This window comes from Mustela nigripes, chromosome 12 (genome assembly GCF_022355385.1).
Source record: "Mustela nigripes isolate SB6536 chromosome 12, MUSNIG.SB6536, whole genome shotgun sequence".
Taxonomy (NCBI): Eukaryota; Metazoa; Chordata; class Mammalia; order Carnivora; family Mustelidae; genus Mustela; species Mustela nigripes.
The window spans coordinates 90,911,997-90,937,480 of NC_081568.1; the positions used below are offsets into that span (position 1 = coordinate 90,911,997).

Below are 25,484 nucleotides of genomic sequence, written 5' to 3' on the forward strand. Positions count from 1 at the left end.
AGAGCAGGTGTGTAGAGATGAACAAATAAAGAACATTAGGAGAAAACTAGATGGCACATGAGTTGCATGCTAAATGACTAGTGCTGACATTTTATGCTACTGCAAATTCCAAGGACAGAGTGCTCAGTTACAGTGGTGTGGCCAGAGAAGGCCTGTAAAGGAAGTGTGAATTAAGGCGAATAGAAAAAGGAGGAAGAACATTGTGAGGGGCAGGAAGGGAGTAAGCAGATATGAGTTAGCAGCTATTATATTTAAGAGGTAAGGACTTAATTGCCTGAAAGCCATGAAAGGAGGAGCAGCTTGTGAAAGGTGGGATTGTTCGATGTTGAAGTTCTTGATCGCCCCCTGAAAATTCTTAAGGAGAAAGCATGAAATTTAAGAGACTGGAGTAGAAAGCATCCATTTGCCTCCTTGAAGCCCTCAGTAATGAAGTGAGTAGGATCAGTTGGATCCCATTTAACCTTGTAAAATGAAAATAAATTTTTATCAAAATTGGGATTGATTGATTTTTTTGTGCAAGGTGGGTTAACTTGGATTGCTAAGACCTCAAGTGATGGTAGAATGATCAAGATTCTGGGGATCACTGATGAGAATTAGAGAGTGATAATTTGCCAGTGCTTCTTTAACTCCGTTCAGGGGACTGGATCCTCTCCCTTCAGACAAGTGCCTCTTTGTATGTCAGAAATATCCATTAAATGGAGAAAAGTACTTATTCAGGATATCATACTTTAAAAGAAAAAAAAAAAACTCATTTGTTGCTTGTTTTCTTTGTCCTTTCTGCAAATTTTTTAGTCCATCGTGGATGGACACTTAGGTTGTTTCCATAATGTTGCTGTTGTAAATTATGCTGCAGTAAACATCTGGGTGCATGTATCTTTTCAAATTAGTGTTTGCATATTCTTTCGCTTAAATAGGAGTAGTGGAATTACTGGATCATATGGTAATTTCATTTTAATTTTTTGAGGAGCATCCATATTGTTTTCCACAGTGGCTCTACCAGTTTGCATTCCCATGAACAGTGCGCAGGGATTCTTTTTCCTCCATATCCTGCCAACATTTGTTTCTTGTGTTTTTGATTTCAGCCATGCTTACAGTGACCTCTCACTGTAGTTTTGATTTGCATTTCTCTGACGACTGAGTGATGTTTTCACATGTCTCTTCCATCTTTTCACATGTCTGTTGGCCATGTCTTTGGAGAAATATCTGTGCATGTCTTCTACCCATTTTTAATTGGATTTTTTTGGGTGTTCAATTGTGTAAGTTCTTTATATATTTTGGATACTAACTCTGTAAGGGATATGTTATTTGCAAATACTTTCTCCCATTCCATAGGTCGCCTTGTAGTTTTGTTGATTGTTTCCTTCACTCTTCAGAAGTTTTCTCTTGATGTAGTCCCTCACTTGAATTTTTGCTTTTGTTTCTTTTGTCTCAATGTCAGAGAAATTACTACCTCTGCTCTCCTCTAGGAGTTTTATGGTTTTATGGTTTCAGGTCTCACATTTGGGGCCTTAATTCATCTTAACTTGTACATGGTGTGAGAAAGTGGCCCACTTTCATGCTTTGTCATGTAGCAGTCCATTTTTCCCATTTACATTTTTTGAGAAGACTGCTCTTTTCACACTGCATGTTCTTGGAGGTAGCCATTTTTTTAATCTCCAGAGTTTACCATGATGTCTAACACATTTTATGGACTCATGGAATGTTGAATAAAATGAATGAATGTAACTGTGGTGGCATATTCACCAGGGAGGTTTGGCAAGGATAATATGACACTCTGATCACTAATTTTTTTTAATAAATCAATTATTAATACTCATTGAGCCAGTCTTCTGAAATGTGACCTTGGGACTATAACAAATTGTAAAGTTTTGTCTGGAATAATCAATAATCAGTTTTGTTTGTTTGTTTTTTACCTCTTAAGTTTTGATTTCTCCACTGTGCTATGGAAGCTGTATATAGACTAGTAGGGAGTTTAGCTATTCCTTTCAGGACTCTAATTGCTGCCTCCTACTTAATGTGAACTCTCAACTTGCTAGTGAACACTGGTTTGAGAGGTTAAGAACCAAGTGAGAGTTAGAATTAAATGGTTCCCCCTGACTACCTTCATCACTTCTTCCATATTATATACCAGATTTGATACCAGGTTTGACTGATGTGCATGAGAGGACATTAAAAGACAACACACAGAGAAGGATGCTTATCAAGTGTTGACTTAGAACTCAAAATGTAGCACATATGTAAGGGAAAAAACGGGCTGTTTTTAATTTAAAAATGAAACAAAACAATGGGACACCTTGGTAGCTCAGTTGGTTAAGAGTCCCATCCGACTGTTGATTTTGGCTCAGGTTATGATCTCAGGGTTATGAGATTGAGTCCCATGTCGAGCTCTGTTTTGGGCATGGAGTCTGCCTGAGATTCTCCTTCTGTCGCTCCCCACTGTTGCCTTCCTTGATCTCTAAAAGAAGCAAACAAACAAACAAAAACCAAAAAAACCCACCTAATTCTTATCTTTTGTTTAGAGAGGTAATATATACAAGATTAAGTACAGTACCTTCTCTCCTCCCAACCCATTCTGTTTCATTTCTGTTTTATAGTTCTCATTTGATTTGTTTCCATTTTAAATGTCTAATCACATTTTAAAGCATTTAATTCAGAAAGATTATTATTATAGGAAAACAAGATTGATTCTTAATTTGCAAAAGACAAGGGTTGAGAGAATTATGTGACTAAAGTGATTATTTGATATTCAAAATTTTATAAAAATACTGTGGGTAAAAAAAATCTAAAAGCTTCATTTTTTAAATGTTACATTTACATATTTGGAGGGAGCATTTTTATAATAAAATGGAGAAAAAAAATTTAACTTCTTTCTTACTTTAAATAAATATGTCTTGTGTGTACCAGGAAGTACAAGCTTTTTTTTTTGCCTTTTTGTTATACCTATTATTTGGGGGTACTTCTCCCAAACTGCTTAATGAGTGGAATTAAGGTACATCTTTTTGTGTTGTTTTGTTTCTGTTTTTCGAACTTCAATGCTTTGAAGAGAGTTACTGTGTGACTTCTTTTACTGACCCCAGAATATGGCATGGGTACTCCCACTTCCCCTCTTGAGTCCTTCCTTCTCATTCTGGCCTTTCTGAGAGTCATCTTCTCCCATCTTCCCATTCAGAGCCTGCTCCGTGACCTTTCTACTTTGGGCTGTAGTCGTTTTCCCCTTTTCCAAACTTGGAAGTCTGTGGTCAGCCCCTCTGGTATCTAATAAGGTACTCCAGCCCAAGCACAGTTTACCCTGTCTGCCGGAATTTAATCCCCCGCCCATACCTGCATCTCTGCTTCCATTGTCCTTCTCTGCAGAATGAGTCACATTCCAGTGAGAAACAGTGACTGCCACTAATGGAGGTTGCCTCACTTCCCTTACCCCTACTAGACAGTCATGTGTCCAAGCCCCTCAGCCAGTAGAACTTGAAATCCCACTGGAGGTCGGGGAGGGAACGGGGCAGGTGAACCCCACTGATCACATGACTGATTTCCTCCTCCAAGTCTGGATGGGGCGTGAATAAGCCGAGCAGAGTTTGGACCTGTATCCTCTGGTCTGTCCCAGTCTGCTTCCATGAGTATCATTTTCCATTCTTTATTCTAATTTTCTTAAAACTTCTTTTTGTCAGTTATTGACTATTTCTAGTTCTTGGCTTTACATAAATTTCAGGTTCCTTAACTCATTAGCTTTCTCTCAGAAGTTTTCAAGCTTTGTTTTGATTTCAGCAGTGTCCTCTTAACAAAATCACCATTCATGAGAGGGGGTGAAGGTAAGCCTTTTGGCAAGAATTGTGTAGTCACTAGATTACCCTATTCATGCAGCATTTTGATTATCAAAATCTGCCCTTAACCTTGAAGGCTCGGGGTGGTGAATGTGCATGTCTGTAGAGGTTCGGTGTTCTACACCTGTATCCTTTATTCAGTTGCTTATGATTACATTTTTCTAATTATGGCAGAGGTAGAACTTTGTACCTTTTTCTCAGAAACATGTGCCTGTGCTGGTAGCATCATCATTGATCAATATGATAATTTGTTGTAAAACCTATGATCAGATGAAATGGTTGTCAAATATATACACTTTTTTTCTCCTTCTGCATTCCTTCCTAAATAACCTTCACCCACCTCATAGACCATGGTCACTTAGATTGCCAGATATGTGTCAGGAAGATCCATATTCAGTCTTTTGAGAAAATACACTGTACTCAGAATTCTGTTCCACTGATTTCTTAAGAAATTACGGGTTTTCCTGAAGGGGCTGATATTTGGAGGTGATATGAGTAGAGAAGGCAGCTGCTTGCATGGGTTGTCCCTAAAAAGTACTGACAAAGAGGCCTGGTAAACAGCTGTAATTTGGAGGACTTTTGTCTTTTTCAGTTCAACATGATTAGTTGTTGATACCTATCTGGAATGTTCCTATATTAAAAAGGAATTTCAGAATCTGTCTGCCTTAGAATGCTGTAATGGATTAGTGGCCAATTACTTTGCAGTAGGAAGTGAAAATGTCTATATACCCTCCACATATCTGTCATACTTCAGTCCAACCTTCATTTTACTGACAAGGAGACCAACATCTGGAGAACTGAATTAAATAACTTCAGTGGGATCACACAGTTAGTGGGTGAAACTTTAGGCCCAATTTTGGTTTCCTAGATTTTCTTCTAGGGTGTTGTTCCCTGAAATGAATAAAGTAGATTGCATGTGTCTTTCTTCAAAGATTTTTAAAGTTCTTATATAAAGGAAGTACCGTGACTTAGAAAATATTTACTCCTGCCATAGAGTACTATATGCACATTAAAATGTATCCGAATATCAACTAGTTATTCTTTTGCCCAACTGGTAATTTAGTTGTCTAAAATTGGATCACATTTGAATGTACAGACAAAACGTTTGACTTTACAAAGGTGGGAACATGACCCAAAATACAGTAACTTGGTACTTCTTTACTGAACATTTAAAAAAGTAATCATCTGTGTTAATGCAGAATGAGAAACATGGTATTTCTCTTGTAGGAATGATTCTAGAAGGTCCCTGGACCTTCTAGATTTATTTAGTTATTTAAAATTTATTCAGCTAGTTTTAAATTCAAATAGAATAATTTAGTGTTTCAGTGGATGGTTAAGTACTTTCACTTTTTAAAAGATTCGTTATTGTACAGTTACATGTAGTAAAACTCCTTAAGCATTAAAACTCCTTAAGCATTAAGTTTTCACAGATGTACACAGTGTATAAACACCATAGTATAAAACACTCCTGTCACCCCCAAAAGTTCTCTTAATGTCCCTTTCTTTAGCAACCACTGAACAAATAATATTCCCTCTCCAGAAAGTCACATAAATGGTACGTAGCATTTTGAGTCCGTTTTATTTCCCTTAGCGTAATGTTTTTGAGATTTACCCAAGTTGTTGTATGTATCTTTAGTTCCTCCTTATTGCTGACAACCATTTCGTTGAGTAAGTATCTGACAGTTTGTCTAGCCATTCACTAGTTGATAGACATTTGGGTCATTGGCAGTTTTGAATTACTATGAATAAATCTACCATAAGAACTTACAGATCTGAGGGAACTTGTTTTGGTCTTGGGTAAATATATGGGAATGGGATTGCTAAGTTTTGTGGAGTGTGTTAATTTTATAAAAACTGTTGATATAGTTTCTAAAATGGAAATGCCTTTTTAAAGAATTCTGAACAGCCATATATGAGAAGTCCTATTGTTTTTCATCTTTGTAAGCAATTGGTATTGTCTTCTTAATTTAACTTTTAATTAAAATGTTACTGTGGTTTTAATTTGCATGTCTTTGATGACTATGTTATGTTGAACATATTTTCAGGTACTCCTATAACACCTTTATAGCTTATTCAGTGAAGTGTCTTGAAATTTTTGCCAATTTTTAAATTGAGTAGTTTTTGTTTTTGTTTTTGTTTTGGTGCAAATAGGGAAGTTTTGTTAAAGCACGGCGACAGGACCCATGGGCAGAAAGAACTGCAGAGTTCTCTTCTTCAGCTTTTAGAGTTCTTTATTTGTTCTGGATTCAGGTGCTTTCTCACATGTTTTATAAATATTTTATCCTAGTCTGTGACTTGTCTTTTTTTTCTAGGCATTATCTTCAGAAGAGTAGAATTTTTTCCTTGTTTTTGTTGTTGTTTTGTTTTAAGATTTTATTTATTTAAGGGGCGCCTGGGTGGCTCAGTGGGTTAAAGCCTCTGCCTTCAGCTTAGGTCATGATCCCAGGGTCCCGGGATCAAGCCCGTGTCGGGCTCTCTGCTTAACAGGGAGCGTGCTTCCTCCTCTCTCTCTGCCTGCCTCTTTGCCTACTTGTGATCTCTGTCAAATAAATAAATAAATAAATAAATAACCTTTAAAAAATTAAAAAAAAAAAGATTTATTTATTTGACAGAGACATAGCGAGAGAGGGAACACAAGCAGGGAGAATGGGAGGGAGACAAGCAGGGAGCCCAACATGGGGCTCAATCCCAGGACCCTGGGATCATGACCTGAGCCGAAGGCAGCCGCCCAACTACTGAGCCACCCAGGTGCCCCAGAAGAGTAGAGATTTTTAATCCTCAACATTTTTGTATCTTTAACTTTTTAGCTATAAAACCATCTCAGGTCTATTGTAATAAGTTAAAGAATATTAAACTTATTTTTCCTTTCAGATCTGCCTTTTAGTATTTAAACACTAATACTCTAGTGAAAGAGAAAATTTTAATGTTACATGCAAAGGTAAAATTTCTGCTATGAGAAACATATTTTGAAAGTTTTCTTTGTATCTTAGAAGTAAAATTTCTCTTCATGTTTCAGGGGGTAATTCAAAAAGAAAAAAAAAAGGATTACCTGTTAAAATACTCCAGCTAAACCTGTTTTGCTTTTCTTTTATTTTAGTGTCATCCAAGATAAATTCTGTGGGATTATAAATATCTCAGTGGAGGGCCTACATGATGTCATGACAGAAGATCCCGAAACAGGAACTTACAAAGAGTAGGTGGATCATTTAATTGATTGCCCTTGATTAGGGGTGGAGTGTGTGTCGGGGGCGGGGGGGGTGTAATTAATTATGTCCTGCATGATTTTTGTTCACTACTACCATATATACATGGTGTCTTTTTTAAATTTTGTCTTCTATAAAGAAAATTTTGGGGTTTTTTTGCCTCTAATTAGCTTGATCTTGATTGTTAAAGTGAAATGACAAATTGGACTTCAACTTTAATAATAATTTTATGATTTGACATTAGGCTTTTATGTTAGCATATAAATGCCTTTTAAAAAAGAGATTTTATTTATTTGACAGAGACAGCAAGAGAGGAAACACAAACTCGGGGAGTGGGACACAAGAGGGGATGGGGGGCAGGGGTTGGGGCGGCAGGGGGGCAGGAGAGGAGGAAGCAGGCCTCCCACTGAGCAGGGAGCCCAGTGTGGGGCTCTATCCCAGGACTCTGGGATCATGACTTGAGCCAAAGGCAGACCCTTAATGACTGAGCCACGAAGGCACCCCTGTAAGAGCCTTTTAAAAGATGTTTTGAATATGTTCTTTTTTTCAATTAACAAAGTTCCCCTGCCTGTTAGGCATGTTATGAGGAAAAGAGGATTGGTAAACATCTTCTATTTGTATTTGCTTGATAGAAGCATCCCTGGCACCTTTACATATTAGAGTCATGTGGTACTTGACCAGTCTTAAAAGAGAATGGTTAAAATGACATTGTTGGGGGCACCCGGGTGGCTCAGTTAGTTAAGTGTCTGTCTTTGGCTCAGGTCATGATAGAATCTTACGACTATGAATATTGTATATTTATCCATAATATGTGACAAAGTTTATAACTGTGAAATGTTTAGGATACAATCAAATGTTCCTCGGCCTCTTTGGAGTATATAATTTAGGAGACAGATGTGTCTAATAGCACAATGAAAACACTAGGAATGAGTAAAGGCACTTACATATGTGTTGAACAAAGCACACGAAACAGTAGAATTCTAGCTTGTGCTCTAATAGTGAAGAAAAAGGCACTGTGTGTTAGAGTCTTCGCGAAGGGATAGGGCTTAGAATATAGGAAATGGACATAAGTGTAGTATGGTATAAGTGGAAGGGATGAGAGTCAGGAAGTTGTTAGAAATAAAGTTGAGAGATGAGTGTAGGTTCATTATTTTCAAGATTAGGATACAGAGGCTGAGAAAAGTGCAGTGACACAGCAGATAAGTACAGGAGTCAAGACTAGAACGATGGTGTTCTGACTCATGATGCCAAGCTCAGCAAGGAAGAAAGTTTTGGTTTGGAAGGGGAAAGTGTTGGGCATAAGGAAAGCAGACTGACTAGGAGACCATTATTGGGATGCAGACTACAAAGGCCTAGACTTGAGGGCCATGGTACTTGGGTAGCTAGGACGTAAAACCATTGTTCCCCTCCCCAGAATTATTTGGTCACTGCTTTTTACCCTGGGATGGTATTTGGCATATGAAAATACAGTGGAGAAATTATTTTCCTGGCTTTTCTAGGTTTTCTAAGAGAAGTTAGACTGATCTGTGATAATCGTCCTATTCTGTAATTTGTGCAGCACATAGAGTTCTCTCTCTTTCTCTTTTTTTTTTTTTTAACTACATAGAGTTCTAAAAATTATAGTCCATCAGACTGTAGGGTTTAAATTGACTTTCAGAAAAGGGCGCATGAGAAACATAAATATTATGTAGCTACCTTATCCTTCAGCTTCCCCTTCCTGTTTATTGGAACAGTTTATTCAAAGAGAGTTAATATTTTTAGTTCTATTGAATTCCTTTTTTATTTTAAGTATAGAATAAATTAGAGCAAAGGAAGAAAACCCTGTTTTTTTGTTTTTACCTCTATTAAGTAGCATATTAGTCAGGGTTTTCCATATAGACAGAGCCAATAGGAGAGATATCTATATTTATATTTATATTTATATAAATGTAAATAGATTTATTATAAAAAATTGACTCATACAATTAGTGAGTCTCAGAAGTCCCAAGATCTCCAGTTGGCAAACTAGAGTATAGTTTCAGTTCAAGTCCAAAGGCCTAAAAGCAGGAGAGCCAGTAGTGTAAGTTCTAGTCTGAATCACAAAGCCAGAGAAGACTGATGTTCAAACTAAAAGACAGGCAGAGAGTGTGAATTCTCTTTTAACTAGACCTTTTATTCTCTTCAGGCTTCCACTGATTAAGACTCACCCACATTGGGGAGGGCAGTCTGTTGTGCTCACTGTACAAATTCACATGTTAATCTCATCTAGAAACACTCAGGATAATATTAACCAATAATCCTTGTATCCTGCAGTTCAGTCAAGTTGATATATTTAGCCACAATAATGAAACCTGGTTGACAGATCATCTCTTTCTTCAGACTTGTTTATGCCGGACGTTGTGCCTTGTGAGGAAGCAGCTGAGGCTCTGTCCTGAAGGAGTCCACTGCCTAGAAGGGGAAATGGGGACCAGTGGAGCAATACCAGCTACAGAAGAAGAAGGGTTTTGGGGAAACTGAACACCTTCTGAGAATATGAGGTGGATTAGAGCCAACTAGTAAAGTAACCTGAAAAGGGTTTTGGACTAGCTTGTATAGTCAGTGGAGGTTCATTTCACAGTTTCAAAGTTGAAGTAAGAAGAAAAGAATTATATGTCAGAAGAGTCACTTGGGTCTATTTTAGAGGACGACAGGGAGGGATGGAAAGGCTCACACTGAGTGGGCTTAGACCACTGAAACAACCTGGGAATGCACATTTCCCTTCCCCAGTCCAGACCCATTATATCAGAATCTTTGGGGCTAGAGCAGTAGAATCTGCATTGTAAACAGGAACACTGGATGATTCGTGTGCCCTTTAAAAATTGAGGATGTGCTGTCTGGGAGATGGAGAAGCCCTTCAGGTAGCTATCATACTACTGTTGATATGAATTTGAGATAGATTGTGGAGGAAGAATTGGCAGGTAGGAAATGATGACAGGTGGGTGTGGCTAGAGAGTTGACAAGTATTTATAGTTTGGTGGACATGACATACATAAATTTTGTAAGATAATGGTGCTATACCTAGCAACCTGTATCTGTTTTTTATGCTTTAATATGTCTTCATACTGTATTCTCATAGGCATTTAAAAACTAAATGTAACATTTTATGTGAGGAAATTGGAGGTGGGTTTTTATTTGCTCTTAAGATGGTACCATTTTTTACATAGTAGAAAAGTTTATCTTCCAAGGTAAATGGGTAGTTAGTTAACAGTTGACTGTTACTGGACTTGATACTGGTATTTCTTAAGAATGGTATATAAAATGAATCCATTTCGAAGAAAGAAGAGTTCTATTTTCAGAGTTTAAGAATCTGGATTTTTTTTTTTTTTTTTTTTTTTTTTTTTTTTTGAAGTGTAATTTACGTGTAACATTGTGTTAGTTTTAGGTGTACAATTAATGATTCAGTATTTGTGTTTATTATTAAATGATTACCGCAGTTAAGTCTAGTTAACATCCGTCACCATACGTAGTTAATAATTTTTTTTCTTGTAATGAGGATTTTTAAGGTTAATTCTCTAAGTACCTTTCATATATGCAGTACAGTGTTATTAACTATGGTAACTGTGCTATATATTGTATCTCCATGACTTACCTACTTTACCATCGTTTGACCCCTTTTACGTACCTATTTTGTCCACCTGCCACAACTCTTCTAACTCTTGCAACCACTAGTCTGCTCTCTGAGTTTTGCGTTTAGTTTGATGTGGAGTTCCACATGTATATTTTTGCTTTTGTTGCCTTTGCTTTTGAGTCACATCAAAAAAATCATCACCTGAAGACTGATGTCAGGAGCTTACCACCTAAGTTTTCTTCTAGGAGTTTGATGGTTTCAGGTCTTACATTCAAATCTTAATCCATTTGGGGTTAATTTTTACGTAAGGTGTAAGGTAGTGGTCCAGTTTTTTTCTTTTGCATTGATTATTTATATGTTTGTATTTTAGTTAGTACAGTTCATTAAACCAGGAAAATACATTAATGAAGTTTAAGATTTGCCTTCTACTTGTCTTCAGTTAGAGTGGTTTTTCTTTTTTCCTGAAATAATATATTTTTCTTAGGCACATTGGGAAATGAAATTGACAACTCCTTCCCAAAGTTTGGGAAGTACAAAGAAAAGACTCAGCCAGCATTTTCATGTATAAGTGGCTAGAATTTCTTAAATGTGCTCTGTTGAAAGCAGTCATGGTTAGGGGCGCCTGGGTGGCTCAGGAGTTAAGTCCCTTGGGCTCAGGTCATGATCCCAGGGTTCTGGGATCCAGTCCCTTGTCCAGCTCTCTGCTCAGTGGGAAGCCTGCTTCTCTCTCTCCCGTTCCCCCTGCTTGTGTTCCCTTTCTCTCTGTCTCTCTCTGTGTCAAATAAATAAATAAAATCTTAAAAAAATTAAAAAAAAGGCAGAATAAGATTGCCATGATGCCTGTCAAGCCACTGTCACTAGGGGTTGGAATCAGCTTTTACTGAAGCGAATGGGAACATGGATGCATATAGAGGCATGGAAAAGGAAGATAATAGAGAAATTCAGGGTTATTTTAAGAAGGAGAATGGTTACATAATCAACCAAAGTGCCCACTGCAGATCAGTTGAATATTGCTCTCAGTTCTAGTTTTATTGTGACATTCCAAAGTGAGTTTGTTTAGATTAAATGAAAGGTTTTATTGGATGTTCCTTTTAAGTTAGAAATAATTTATAAAATTTGATTTAATTTTTTCAGTGTTCCAAAATTCATTGTTTATGCACCACACCCAGTGCTCCATGCAATACGTGCCCTCCTTAATACCCATTACCAGACTCACCCAACCCTCCATTCCTCTCCCCTCCAAAACCCTCCGTTTGTTTCTCAGAGTCCACAGTCTCTCATGGTTTGTCTCCCCCTCCAATTTCCCCCAACTCCCTTCTCCTCTCCATCTCCCAATGTCCTCCGTGTTATTCCTTATGCTCCACAAGTAAGCAAAATCATATGATAATTGACTGTCTCTGCTTAACGTATTTCACTCAGCATAATCTCTTCCCATTCCCATCCATGTTGATACAAAAGTTGGGTATTCATCCTTTCTGATGGAGGCCCAACATTCCATTATATATATGGTCCATATCTTCCTTATCCATTTGTCTGTTGAAGGACATCTTTGTTCTTTCTTTAGACTTTATGCCAGTTTGGCTACTGTGCTGCTATGAATATTGGTGTACAGATGACCCTTCTTTAGAAATACTTTAATGTTGCATGTTAACAGTGTTGGTTGTTTCATTGTTTAGAGTTTCTTGTTAGGAAGGATGCTGATTTAGCTGGGTGAAGTGCCTGGATCTATTTAGTGAGTAAGTATAGGATGTGAAAGGTATGTGGCTGCCCAGGTTCACATATTAGTTGTCCCTATTTTAGACTTTTTAAAAAAATTATTATTATTATCATTATTACATTCATTGCCTATATATTTTAGCTTATTAGAAATCTGTTAATTCCCACCATGCCTTTTATGTAAAATATGATTCCCTATCTTTAATATTTGTCAAAAAAATAAGATTTGACTTTTAATTGGAAATTTAGCTGCAGGAGAGAATTTCATCTTTAGGTTTTTCAAATTCATTTTTTTTCCCCTCTCAATTTACACCTTCCAGAAACCCAAGTGAATGCAGTTTGCAGAATTGCAAAGGATAAATGTTCTGCCCTCTCAATAATTTTTGGTCTCTGGAAAAAAATTGTATGTGTTAATGTGTATTCATATTAAGAATATACTCCATTATTTATCTGATAAATCGTTTAGGGAAAGGAGAACAATTAGTTTTTACTCTTCAAGTAAGTTAACAGATTGAGGAATGTGGTGAAGGAATTTCATGCAACATGAAGCATACTTTCCTGAAGATCAGATTCACTGCAGTTAGAATTCAGATCTGCAGCAGGCATAAAATGGCTAATATGAAGGAACTCCTTACTCTTCAGTTTAAAATATAAAGTGGGAGTTAGGTTGTTTTCTAGATTTGGGCTGAGATAATAATAGAATTTCTCACTTTGTGCCGAGTCCCTTGGCGAGCTAGTTGTACTGTGTCATTCTATTGTATCGTGGTAGATGAAAGCATTGCAACTTCAAGAGGTTAAGACCATGTGGCAGGTTAGGAATTAAGCTCTTGCTGTTTCTGATCGCAGTTTAAGGTTCTAACTATTTGAGTGCGCTGGTATGCACTGACTGGGTCCCAAGTAGTTGTTCTAAAAGTTGATTTTTTTTTTAATGGTGGGGAATAGGGGAAGGGATACACCTATCCTCTGCAAGAGTGGATCCTAATCAAGTTTCTGGTGTCAGCACTTGTCTTTAACCTTGAATTAAAAGTTATTTACACAGCTCAGTCAGGAGTTAAGTTTCTTCTGTACTTGCTACAAAACATAAGAGAAACCAAACTTTCTTTGCCACAGTTTATTGGTTAGGAACCTTTGACTCATAAATTACTGAATTCTGCTGTTCTGAATTAGGAAGCAGTGAGGTTTACTCCATCAACTGGATTCACTAGGCAATATTTATTTCTTGTCTCCCTGGAAGAGAGAAACTATTGACTGAATAGGAAACTGTATTTCTATTATCTCTGTTAATAGTGAAAAGCGGTGGTGCAGATAATCTAAATAAAATGATTTATAACTGTCCTGTGGGTACAAGTGCTCTAGGGACAAGTTCCCCATTTGGAGCACAGAGCACAGTATTGCATAATTAATGTTGTTTTAATGATGTTATTATTTAAATTATTGCTATTGTTATGAAGCATGTATAATAATCTACAGACATATGAAGATTGGTGGTAACAGAAGTGTTAATTTTAATTAAATATCTGTAAGTATCATCTTTTAGAAAAATGTAAAGGGTATACCTTGCTTTGTCAAGTGATGTATGGCTTAAAAATCACATATCTATAAATTCTTTACAACTGCTTCCTTAAATTCTCAAGTGATCTAAAATAGTTCGATATGGCCTTTTTTCTAAAAAATGAGGTATATTTTTGTAAGTAAGTCTTAAAATGATCAACTTATCTAGCTTTTTCTCACATTGTAGTACATAAAAGCATTAATGTTCCAGTGGTTTTCAGGGTTTGTTTTAGCATGTTAGTGACATTTTTTATTTACTTAAAACTTCTTTTTTTTAATGTAGCTGTATGTTAATGTCTCATCTTGAAGAACCAAAGGTTACAGAAGATGAAGAACCACCCACAGAACAGGATAAGAGAAAAAAGATGGTAAGTTAAAAAGTAACTTTTAAAATTTGAAAGAACCATTTATTATTATATTCTTTAGGTTTGAAAATGTCTGTTGGTCAATTCATCCATGTATCTTTCCCCTGTTGTAGAATTAATGTAAGCTGAGCTTTGAAATTTGGAGTGTACTTCTAAAACAGATAAATTATGTTCCTAGTAGTCCTAGTACAGGAAGTAGAGTTAAACTCTTAATCTCAAATAGCTTTTTTTGTCTTATCAGAGCAAAGGGTTTACTCTTTCACTTACAGAAAACATATGACTCTCAAAACTCAATTAAGTTGTAATGCTTACTTTTCAGTTTTGAGGAGATTTACTGAAATTGCTTCATTCCCTGTTAACTCATGAATTTTCATAATGAATTTTTTTCTGAGACAATCATAGGCCTTTATAAAAATTCCTTTAAGTTAACTGCTAAATAGAAACAAAAACAATTAGAAACCTCTAAAATTTTCTGCCTTTAAAATTCTTTGTAATCTTGAACTTTTAAATGTTTACTTTGACACATGAATATAAAATAGCTACATAAGTCAACTTTTTCCTGTTTCCTCATGGAATCTCTCTGGTCCCCTGGCCTCACTGTTACTGATTGCATTGTGCTTTCTTTTTGTCATTTGCCCTTGAGAACAACAGTAATATCCCTCAAAAACAGAGTAAAGAAATCTGTATATATGATGGCCATGGGATACCGCTGAATGCCTAGTAATTCCCGGTGATCGTTATTTTGGTCTGCTCATGACATTCCCTCCTTGAATTATGCCGCACTAACTCACAGGGGGCTCCAATTGTCCTCAGGGTGGAGCTGATCCTGCGTGGCCCTGACAGCCTCCTTTTATTTTATTTTTCTGAATTTTTTAAATTAAAAAAAATTTTTTTAACTTTTTTTTTTTTTTATGTTCAGTTAGCCAGCATATAGTACATCATTAGTTTTTGATGTAGTGTTCAGTGATTCATTAGTTGTGTATAACAGCCTTCTTTTAAACCCTGTTAGAGTTTAATCCATTCTATCTGGCATTTTCGCTGGAGTGATGATAGCCTTTCAGTATAGCCTAACAGTTTGTCTTCTCCTTCCTTGTCTCCACTTTTTAAAGCACTGAATATATAATTGGTGTTATGGAAACTATAACATCTTCCTTCATAAGAGTCTAAACTTGTAAATGAGTAATAGGTATTCTGCTTTTATTCATTCCTCAGCTTTTATGCACACTTTATTTATGTCATTCTGCTTGATTGACCCTTAGCAAATTCATCTACTCAGATCTATTTTTCATCCTCTAGAGAATCCTCTGTAACAGCACATAGTACTAATTCTAATCCTAACTGGGTTTTGAGGGCAAGTGAAATACTACATAAAGGAACAGTGTATGAGCATGGTTTCAGAAATGACACTTCAGGTTTCTTGTTTCATTTTTGTGATTTTAAGTATTATTTGAGAGCTGGTTGTTTTATCATTATTGTTCTAATCATAGGCAATATTATTTTACAGAACAACCATTATTTTTTCCAGGGGTTGATTTTATTTGAAATTAGTCATCACAGTAGCTTTTTGATATAGATTTATATCATCTCTACTAAGATTTCCAGTGCCTTAGACTTAGAGCATTAGTCTAATACTGATGATACCTCAGCATTTATGGTTAATGCTGGGATTATTTATCTTAGCCTTGAATAGGTCTAATTATGAATACCATGATAATTTTCTATAACTTTTCAGTAGCGATATTAGTTTCCTTGTATCTTCAGGGTTACCAGTATAAATAATGTATTTTTTCAGTAATTGTATCATCATTCTTATACTGTGTTGTCTTTAACATGAGAAATTTTTTGAGAACTATCTAGGTGTGTCCTGGTTGTAATTTCAAAGGGAAAAATGTTTGCTGGTAGATGACTATTAACTATTATTTAAAACGAAAACCAATCTAGTGTCATAGGGCTTTTCATTTTAAAGTGAAACTGTTCACTTACAAGGAAGAAAAAGTATGACTGCTTGGTTTCTCAATTACATAATTAAAAGTTAGATTTACTTACTGCCATTGTTGTCTTCAAGTGGTCCCTAAAATGTGGTGTCTGCATTTCAGTAGCTGCTTTGCAGAGGATAGCAGCAGTGATTGTAATTCTGAACAGTGGATGATTAACATTACGTCGAATGTGCCAGGTGACGTTGCATGGATTTCTGAGCATTCTCATAGTTTGCTTTAAATAAGGGTGAAATTTCCATCCAGGAAAGCTCTTTAGCTGTCCAGACTTCTGATCTAGCCCTTTTTCATCCAGCTCCTGTCTATACTACCTGTTTGGGGGGAACTAATGGAAAGTCCAGTGCATTCATTTTATTTCATCTCATTCCTAGGTCTCTCTCTATCCACTGTGCTCCAGGACTAGAACAATAATTTTGTGACTTCTTCCATAAATAATTAAGCTAATACATTAACATTTTAAGTTGCTTATAATTTCTGTTTTGTGACGTGTGAAGTTGTACTTTTCCAGATTTAAGTTTTTGAGCATATTACGCTTTCTGGCAACTTGGTGGTACTGACTGAGAAGGCATTCTTAATGAAACGTTTGATACAGTAAGAAAGGCTGTGTTAATGAGGTATTTCTGATCACACTTTCATGTTAAATATTTCTCAGTTTAAGCCCCAGAAATATATTAGTGATCTGCTTCTAGACATAATAATCTAATTTCATATATACTTACTAGATGCTTTAGTTGGTAATGTCACTATAGATAAGCTTGAACATTATTAAAACTAACTAACTTTGGGGCACCTGGGTGACTCAGTTGGTTAATCGTCCAGCTCTTGGTTTTTGGCTCACGTCATGATTTGGGGGTTATGGGATCAAGCCCCGTGCTGGGCTCCGCGCTCAACGTGAAGTCTGCTTGAGATTCTTTCTCCCTCTCCCTTTGTTCCCCTTTCCCACTTGTGAGCATGTGCTCTCTCTCTAAAATAAATTAATAAATCTTTAAAAACAAAACAAAACTACACTAACTTATCATTTTCCTGTGCTGGTAGAGCATTAGCAAAAATAATGGTCTTTCCAGACATGATCGCTTTACATGACTTTGAAGTAGTAATATTAATATCTTATCTGCATAACATTATCTTTTTTTTTTTTTAAGATTTTATGTATTTATTTGACAGAGAGAGATCACAAATAGGCGGAGAGGCAGGCAGAGAGAGAGGAAGGGAAGCAGGCTTCCCGCTGAGCAGAGAGCCTGATGAGGGGCTCAATCCCAGGACCCTGGGATCAGGACCTGAGCCGAAGGCAGAGGCTTTAACCCACTGAGCCACCCAGGTGCTCCACATTATCTTTTTTTTTTTTTTTTTAAGATTTTATTTATTTATTTGACAGACAGAAATCACAAGTAGGCAGAAAGGCAGGGCGAGAGAGAGGGAGAAGAGGAAGCAGGCTCCCTGCTGAGCAGAGAGCCTGATGCGGGGCTCGATCCCAGGACCCAGGGATTACAACCTGAGCCCAAGGCAGAGGCTTTAACCCACTGAGCCACCCAGGCGCCCCCCACATTATCTTTTTTTTTAAAGAATTTTTTTTAGAGTGTCATCTGACTTAGTCCTGTAACAATTTTATGATCAGATATTGATGAGGAAACCAAGTGACAGAGAAGTTGCCTCTTACTCAAGAGTTACAGATTCTGGAAAGCAAAATTAGAACTGAGCTTTCTTGACTCCTAGCCTGATCCATTCTTTATGATTTTGATTTCTAAAATTTCTGTAGCTTCTGAAATGTTCTGAGAAACTCCACATACCATTTTGCTGAAACCGTACAATGTACGGGAACTACATGTTTGAGAGGGAAGTGCCAGCTTAAAACACAGCTTAGCTACCACAAGTCACTGGAATTGGAATTAGATCTTTAGATTAAGTATAGTTTGTCATGTCCTCATGATTAGCATGGCTAGGAAACAGGTGGTTTATTAATTTATATATTTGCTTTACTTTTACAGTTAAATGTAGTTTGCAGTTATATGTGTGTGTGTGTATATATACATGTATTATTATATATGATTATATAATATATATTATATATATACTATAAAGAAGAGCTAGAGAAATTATCTTGAAGAATACCCATTGAGAGAGATCAATTTCAGGGAGAAGGTTAATGATAATTCACAAAGATGCTAATTATTTTGTGAGTAACATTGAGTATTTACTGCATTTAAGTATTATTTTAAGTTTTTTGTGTAATTATTGAATGCTCACTATGTGATAACACTATTCTTGAAATTGAGCATATGGCAGTGAATGGAGCTTAGAGCCCAAATAAATGATTTATGTATAATAACAATGTGAAGTTTATGAAGATTAAGTGATAAACATCAGAGTAGTTTTATAAATTCATAGCATGCTCATGAAACGTGGCAGTTTTATATATAGAGTTGCTAGAAGTATATTTTTACTGTGTTTCAATAGCCCTTACTTCATTGACAGTAACTGTTTTCTCTCTGTCTGTCACTCTCTCTTTTCTCAGTTTTATAGATCTTTGCAGGCCTCTTACTTGATTAGTTTTTTTCAAGAGAAATATCATTTGGGAACTCTTTTAACAGTTTTCAGGATAATTTGTACTTGCAATGAATTTGATTTATTTTTCATCTTTTATGTACACGTGTGGGAATATATCTTAATGTATTTTAGAAAAAAATTTAGAGCTGTCTCAAGAATAGGAACTATTATTTTTCCATTATCTCTCTCAAGAGGTAGATTAGAATTGAAAACATTTGTGCAATATTACAAACCAATGGAAATAAAATTTTAACATGTTGTACTTTACTTTTAAGCTGTTGTTTGCTGAGTGAAATCTGCAGGTGAATTTTTACTGGTTTGTAATCAAGTCTTAAGCTTTTTTTTTTTTTTTAAAGATTTTATTTATTTATTTGACAGAGAGAGATCACAGTAGGAGAGAGGAAGGGAAGAGATCACAGAGAGAGGAAGGGAAGCAGGCCCCCTGCTGAGCAGAGAGCCCGATATGGGACTCGATCCCAGGACCCTGAGATCATGACCCGAGCCAAAGGCAGCGGCTTAACCCACTGAGCCACCCAGGCGCCCCATGTCTTAAGCTTTTGATAGGCTCAAATATTTGTATGACTAGCAAGAGTTTTAAATTTTAACTTGTACCTTATATAGGTTAAATTTTAACTTGTACCTCATATAGGTCAAACAGAATCTACAGCGTACCTGAGCTAAATTTGGGGTGGAACTAAGTATTTGTAGGCCAAATGACATTAGCAAACCTGGCATCACAGTCTTTTGTTTTGGCTGTAGCATATCAAACCAGCAAATGTCTTTTAGGTTGGGTTGCATTTTATTTGATAAACTCAACGAGATCCTGAGTCTCATGCAAATAGAGTAGATCCTGAGCATGCCTTGCATATTGCCTCTGAATGAGTAACATCTCCTGTATTCCTGTTGCCAAATGTGGCACTCCATCAGGGAGGCACTAGAGTACGGCACTGTGGGAATGGAATTGTCTGAAAGTCAGAGCTAACAGTTTTTTCCCCTTTTTGAGGATAGGTAGACCACCTCAGCTTTCACCTTTCCCTCCCTCTCCTGTTTCCTCCTCCCCTGAGCTCATCCTGCATCCTGTGGTCAACTCTTCTCGAGAACTTTTGTTTGCCTAACTACTAAATGCACCAGCGTTCCTTAGACTTCTACTTAGTAGAATTTAGAATACATTGTCAGAGGGAAAGTTAACCTGTTATCTCTTGAAAATATTCCGTCATACTGTTTTATAAATGTTCAGTCAAAATGCAGTGTTAGCAGGGCACCCTTTGATAGTGGTTGGGTTGGGAAGTTGTAAACTCTTCCAGCATGATTTTGATCACTGAGAACCAGTCAAGTGATTGTTTCACTGACCTCTTTTGCCTCTAAAAAAAACTCAACAGAGCTAGTAGAAGGAATCATATTTGGCTGTCACTAATAAGGTACTGTGTTTTTCTTAGTTAACTAATAGGCATTTTTATTTTTCAGATAATATGAGATTAAGCCATCATCTTATTGGTAGTTTCTGAACTGCTTTTGAGAATCCTTTCCCTATTACATTCAGTAATCAAGGTAAATACCATATTGTTGAAAATAACTCTTTCTTATTCAGCTTGTGTGCATTGTCATGCTAAGTTACAACTTTAGAGAGCTTTCTTGTTGCTTTTTCTCACTGTGCCCAGTTGAACTACATTGTTCCCCCTCCACTTTCTTGCTACATCTTGACCTCCTCCTAATTTAGAACTGATCCTCATCCATAGTCCTAAACTCTGACCTTTCTCTGTCACAACCTCTTCTTCCTTACTAACCATTCCTTGTGTCCTGGAAATTCTGTTTTGTGCTTTTATCTGAAGTCCTATAATTACTCATATTTTCATAGTCTTTACACAATCTTATTTTCACAAACTCTCTTATCTTTTAACCTAGATTTTCTTGTTTTTCTGCTGCTTTTATCTTTGGACAATGCGTAGCTTTTGCCACCCCACTAAACTTGTGCTACTAAATTTGTAAGCCAGAAATCAGGCTTACGTATATCTTAAAAAACTTCACATGTTGTTTTGGTGTCCAGCCAGGGTTGCGAACCACTTTAATAGGAATTAAAGTCCCTGCCAGTCTTTGATGGACTTCTGCACCGTGTTCTGCCCACGCTTTTGAGCCCTATCTTCCTTTTCCCCACTCTTGTTTCCTAAACCAGTCGACTTGTTTCCATACACATTATACGTTTTCTTGCCTCTCTTACAGCACTCTCAGACGAGTCCTTACATGTAGAGGTGCCTCTTCATCCTCATTCTCTTCACTCAGCTTAGTTATTTGCTATTTTCCTCACAAGGCACCCTCTCTACTCACTGATTTCCCTTCCTAGCCATGCGTAGTTACAGAAATGGTGCTTGCCTCTCCTGGACTTACGTAGCGTCTTCTCTATACATCTCAACTGTCCATACCACCTCTATGTAACCTACAACTCAAATCTGTGATCTCCTTGAAATTAGGAACGATGTCTCACTTATCTTTGTCTATGTATGTGCATATATCTTTGTCTATTACAGTAAAGCTTTGTTGAATAAACGTTTCTTGCATTACATATTAATGATTCTTTAACTGTGGCATTCTCTTTAATACTTAAGGCACCTTAAGAAAATCAGTTAGCCAATAGTATGTGCAAGCAAACAGCGGAATTTTTTCTCCTGTTTTACCTTTTAGTTGAAAAGATTAACTCTAGGGGCGCCTGGGTGGCTCAGTGGGTTAAGCCGCTGCCTTCGGCTCAGGTCATGATCTCAGGGTCCTGGGATCGAGTCCCGCATCGGGCTCTCTGCTCAGCAGGGAGCCTGCCTCCCTCTCTCTCTCTCTGCCTGCCTCTCCATCTACTTGTGATTTCTCTCTGTCAAATAAATAAATAAAATCTTTAAAAAAAAAAAAAGAAAAGATTAACTCTAGGGGCACCTGGGTGGCTCAGTGGGTTGGGCCTCTGCCTTCGGCTTAGGTTATAATCTCAGGGGTCCTGGGATCGAGTCCCACATGGGGCTCTCTGCTTGGCGGGGAGCCTTCTTCCCCTCTCTCTCTAATTGTGATCACTCTCTCTCTGTCAAATAAATAAAAATCTTTAAAAAAAAATAAAAAGGAAAAGATTAACTCTAAAATACACCCCTGTTTTCTTTGTGTCCTTAGATAGCTATATTCACATTGATGAGCTATATTCACATTGGATCCATTTCCCTCTGCCTTAACATTACAGAGTTCTCTCCTCTTTACATTCTCAAAACAAATTTAGATCCATAACCTACTACCTCTTTCCTTACCTTGCAGCTTATTAGCAGCAGGGGAAAAATAGCAGTGGCACCACACAGACACAGTTTTCCTAATTGACTTTGTAGCTAATTAGTCCTGGAAGGAACTGTGTATCCTGTTTCTTGAAGTCTCTCATATTGATGGTCTTTATAGTAAAAAAAAAACAACACTCCAGAAAACTTTTAATCATTTACCTGATTATTCAGTGAAGTTACCTATGTGGATTTTAGTCTTTAAGCTTTTTATTGCTTTGACAATGCACCCTAGGGACATCTTTCTTGTAAAACTTCATTTTGTAACCTCTAAGCAATATTTTGAGGGAATGGTAGTATTTAGTGTTATTTGGTATAAGTAATTAATGTAAGTCTACAATAATTATGTGATACACAGAAACTAGAGCTTTTAAAGGCATTTTATGTATTTATGTATTTATATTCTATCTGTTCACAGAGGAAAATGGCATATGAGTACCCATGCCTAAAAATAAAGTTTTACTGATAGCAATGTATAAATAAAGACTTGGGAAAATGTCAAGTGTGCATTTGGGTTTGGGAACATCCAAGGACCCTAGTTTCAAAACCATTAATTCAGAAACTGGAGGGGGAAGTAAATTTAAGATCATTATTGTATTTATTTAGGCAGAAATTCTTAACCTGGCATTCAGCCTGGGGATTGACTTCTGGGGGAAGTTTTAGAAACACCAGTGAGACGGTATGCAGATTTGGGTGAGAATGTACATTTTGGTAAAGAAGGAGGTTCTTTAGGGACCAATAAAAGATGAATTGTAAAGAATCTCTTGACTCTTCTATAGGACTTAGATATGGATCTTTCGTTTTTTTCACACACCGGTATGTACTGTCTCCCCATCCTGACTAATTTTCCTCCACTTGGCTTTGCTTGGGCCATATGCTTTATGTGTTTGAGTAGTGAGCGAACACTGAAACTTAGAATCAAACTCTTTTTAACTCTATCCAGTTGGTCAAACATACTGTTACCATGCCACTAGCCAAATGACATGTAGGCTGCTGAGAAAAATAGTAAAATTGGGCCCAGGAGCATGGGGACCAGGGCTAGTGCCCAAAGGTAAGAGAACCTTGGGGTTATTCTTCCTGCCTCCCCCCGCAACCCCTGCCCCAGTTCACTTGAGAATTATTCATGAATATCACTCATGGTTTCATTAGCAAGAAGATGTGTTTTTAACAAACCAGTGTTTCCAAAGATTCCTTTCCAGTTTCCTCTCAGGGTCCTAAAAGTAAGAAGATGACTCTCAGGTTAACTCACAGACTTATCTAGTTTCTTGAACCGTTACACAAAAGTACCCATTCAGCAAGCAGTCATGGAGTTAGCTGTCATGTACGATGGTGGTGTGAGCTGAAAGTGCGGGGAGATGACAGAGAGCTGAAGATGAGGTGTGAAGGGGAGATTAAGGAGAGAAGCCTTTCCCCACGTCATGGATGCTTTACACAAGAGATTTAATTTCCTTTGTTTTTTGAGATTGTAAATTTGTTAAATTGGAGTTGTTACTTGCAAAGATGAAGATAATAGGCTTTGAAATTATCCTTCCAACTGAAATAAGTGAAAAACAAGATGAAATACACGAAACCTTTTTTAAGGCACTGTAAATCAGAATATGAAGAATAGTGATTTCTGAGAAACAGAAAACAAACCCAGTGAACCCTCCAGTTGTCACAGTTTACTGCCTGGAGAGAGTTTCCAGAGAGTGGCACAGGGATCCCAGTGTTCTGTTCAATTTGAAGAGATAGAGCTGGAAATCTGAGGATGCCAAAGAGGTTCAAGTTACCAGAGAAGAGAGAGCGGCCCCCTTAGAACTTGCTGGATCTTTGGAGGGTCCCTTGTGACTTTTCAACTCAGTACTGACTAACACACACAAATGTGGAAGTTACTCATGGCCAGGGAAGGATCCTCCAGGAAGGGTTGTTAGGGAAACAATATTCAGAGCTGGCAGACCCAGCAGTAGATCTTATTGTCAGAGTGGAAACCTCAGAAAGGATAGGATATTAGGTAGAGGATTCAGAAGTGTATGTCAGTGGTGATACAAAATTATTCCCATATTAGGTATTGTTCTGATCCTGCCAAACAAAGGTAAAAGCAAAATCTGAAAAGATCAAACTGTTTCCAACAGTGTAACCATGTCCTAGAACAAAACTCAAGACTACAGTCATAGAAAAATTTCTAGTATCTAACAGGGCAAAAATTATAGTGCCTGGCATCCGTTAAAAACCAACAGGCATGCAAAGAAGATAGAAAATATCCATACGGGGGTGGGGGGGTGGGGTTAATCAATTTTAACTACCCAAGAATAGATACATATGGTGGAAATAGTAGAAAAGATCATTAAGACAGTTTTTATAACTTTGTTCCTTCTATTAAGAAGCTAGAGGAAGGGCACCTGGGTGGCTCAGTCATTAAGCGTCTGCCTTTGGCTCAGGTCATGATCCCAGGGCCCTGAGATTGAGCCCCTGCTCAGCAGGAAGCCTGCTTCTCCCTCTTCCACTCCCCCTGCTTGTATTCCCTCTCTCATTGTCTCTCTCTCTCTGTCAAATAAATAAATAAAATCTTAAAAAAAAAAAAAGGAAGGGGCGCCTGGGTGGTTCAGTTGGTTAAGCCTCTGCCTTCGGCCCAGGTCATTATCTCAGGGTCCTGGGATCGAGCCCCCTCTCTCTCTGCCTGCCTCTCTGCCTACTTGTGAGCTCTATCTGTCAAATAAATAAATAAAATCTTAAAAAAAAAAAAAAAAGGAAGCTAGAGGAAAAGATTGAGCTTGTTAAATAGAGACGAAGTTACTTTATTTTATTTTTTAAAGGTTTTATTTATTTATTTGACAGATCACAAGTAGGCAGAGAGGCAGGCAGAGAGAGAGAGGAGGAAGCAGGCTCCCCACTAAGCAGAGAGCCCGATGCGGGGCTTGATCCCAGGACCCTGAGATCATGACCTGAGCCAAAGGCAGAGGCTTTAACCCACTGAGCCACCCAGGCGCCCCAAGACGAAGTTACTTTAAAAAGACTGAAATGAACCTGTAGGAATTAAGATCTATAGTATCTGGTGGGGTTAATATAGATTAAGTATTGGAGAACAAAACATTAGTGAATTTTAAAGAGCTAGAAGTAGAAACTCTCCAAAATGAGACAGTAAAAAAGACATGTGGAGGGGTAAGCCATATAGGTCATCTTAAAGCAGCCTAATGTACAAGTAGTTCAAGTCCCCAAATGACAAAACAGACAACAAAAGAAATATTTGAAGAAATAATGGCCAGATTTTTTCCAAGTGTGATGACAACTGTGAGTTCACAGGTCTAGGAAGCTTAGAGAACCCTAAGCACAAGAATCAAGACTGTCCCAAGCTGCATCATAATCAACTTGCCACTTTAATCCAGTGTTGAAGAGAACATCTTAAAAGCAGTCAGGGGGTAGAAATGAATGCATTAC

At 37.2% G+C, this 25,484-nt stretch overlaps 1 protein-coding gene across 2 annotated transcripts in view; it reads left to right on the plus strand.

Annotated features, from left to right (window-relative positions):
- The window catches only part of IPO11 (importin 11), a 207,423-nt gene that overhangs the window by 157,119 nt on the left and 24,820 nt on the right, over positions 1–25,484 (plus strand). For both annotated transcript variants that reach the window (XM_059417947.1, XM_059417948.1), the window contains 2 exons: positions 6,916–7,011; positions 14,158–14,242. In XM_059417947.1, the coding sequence (XP_059273930.1) occupies positions 6,916–7,011; positions 14,158–14,242 (181 nt within the window). The remainder of the gene's footprint in view (positions 1–6,915; positions 7,012–14,157; positions 14,243–25,484) is intronic.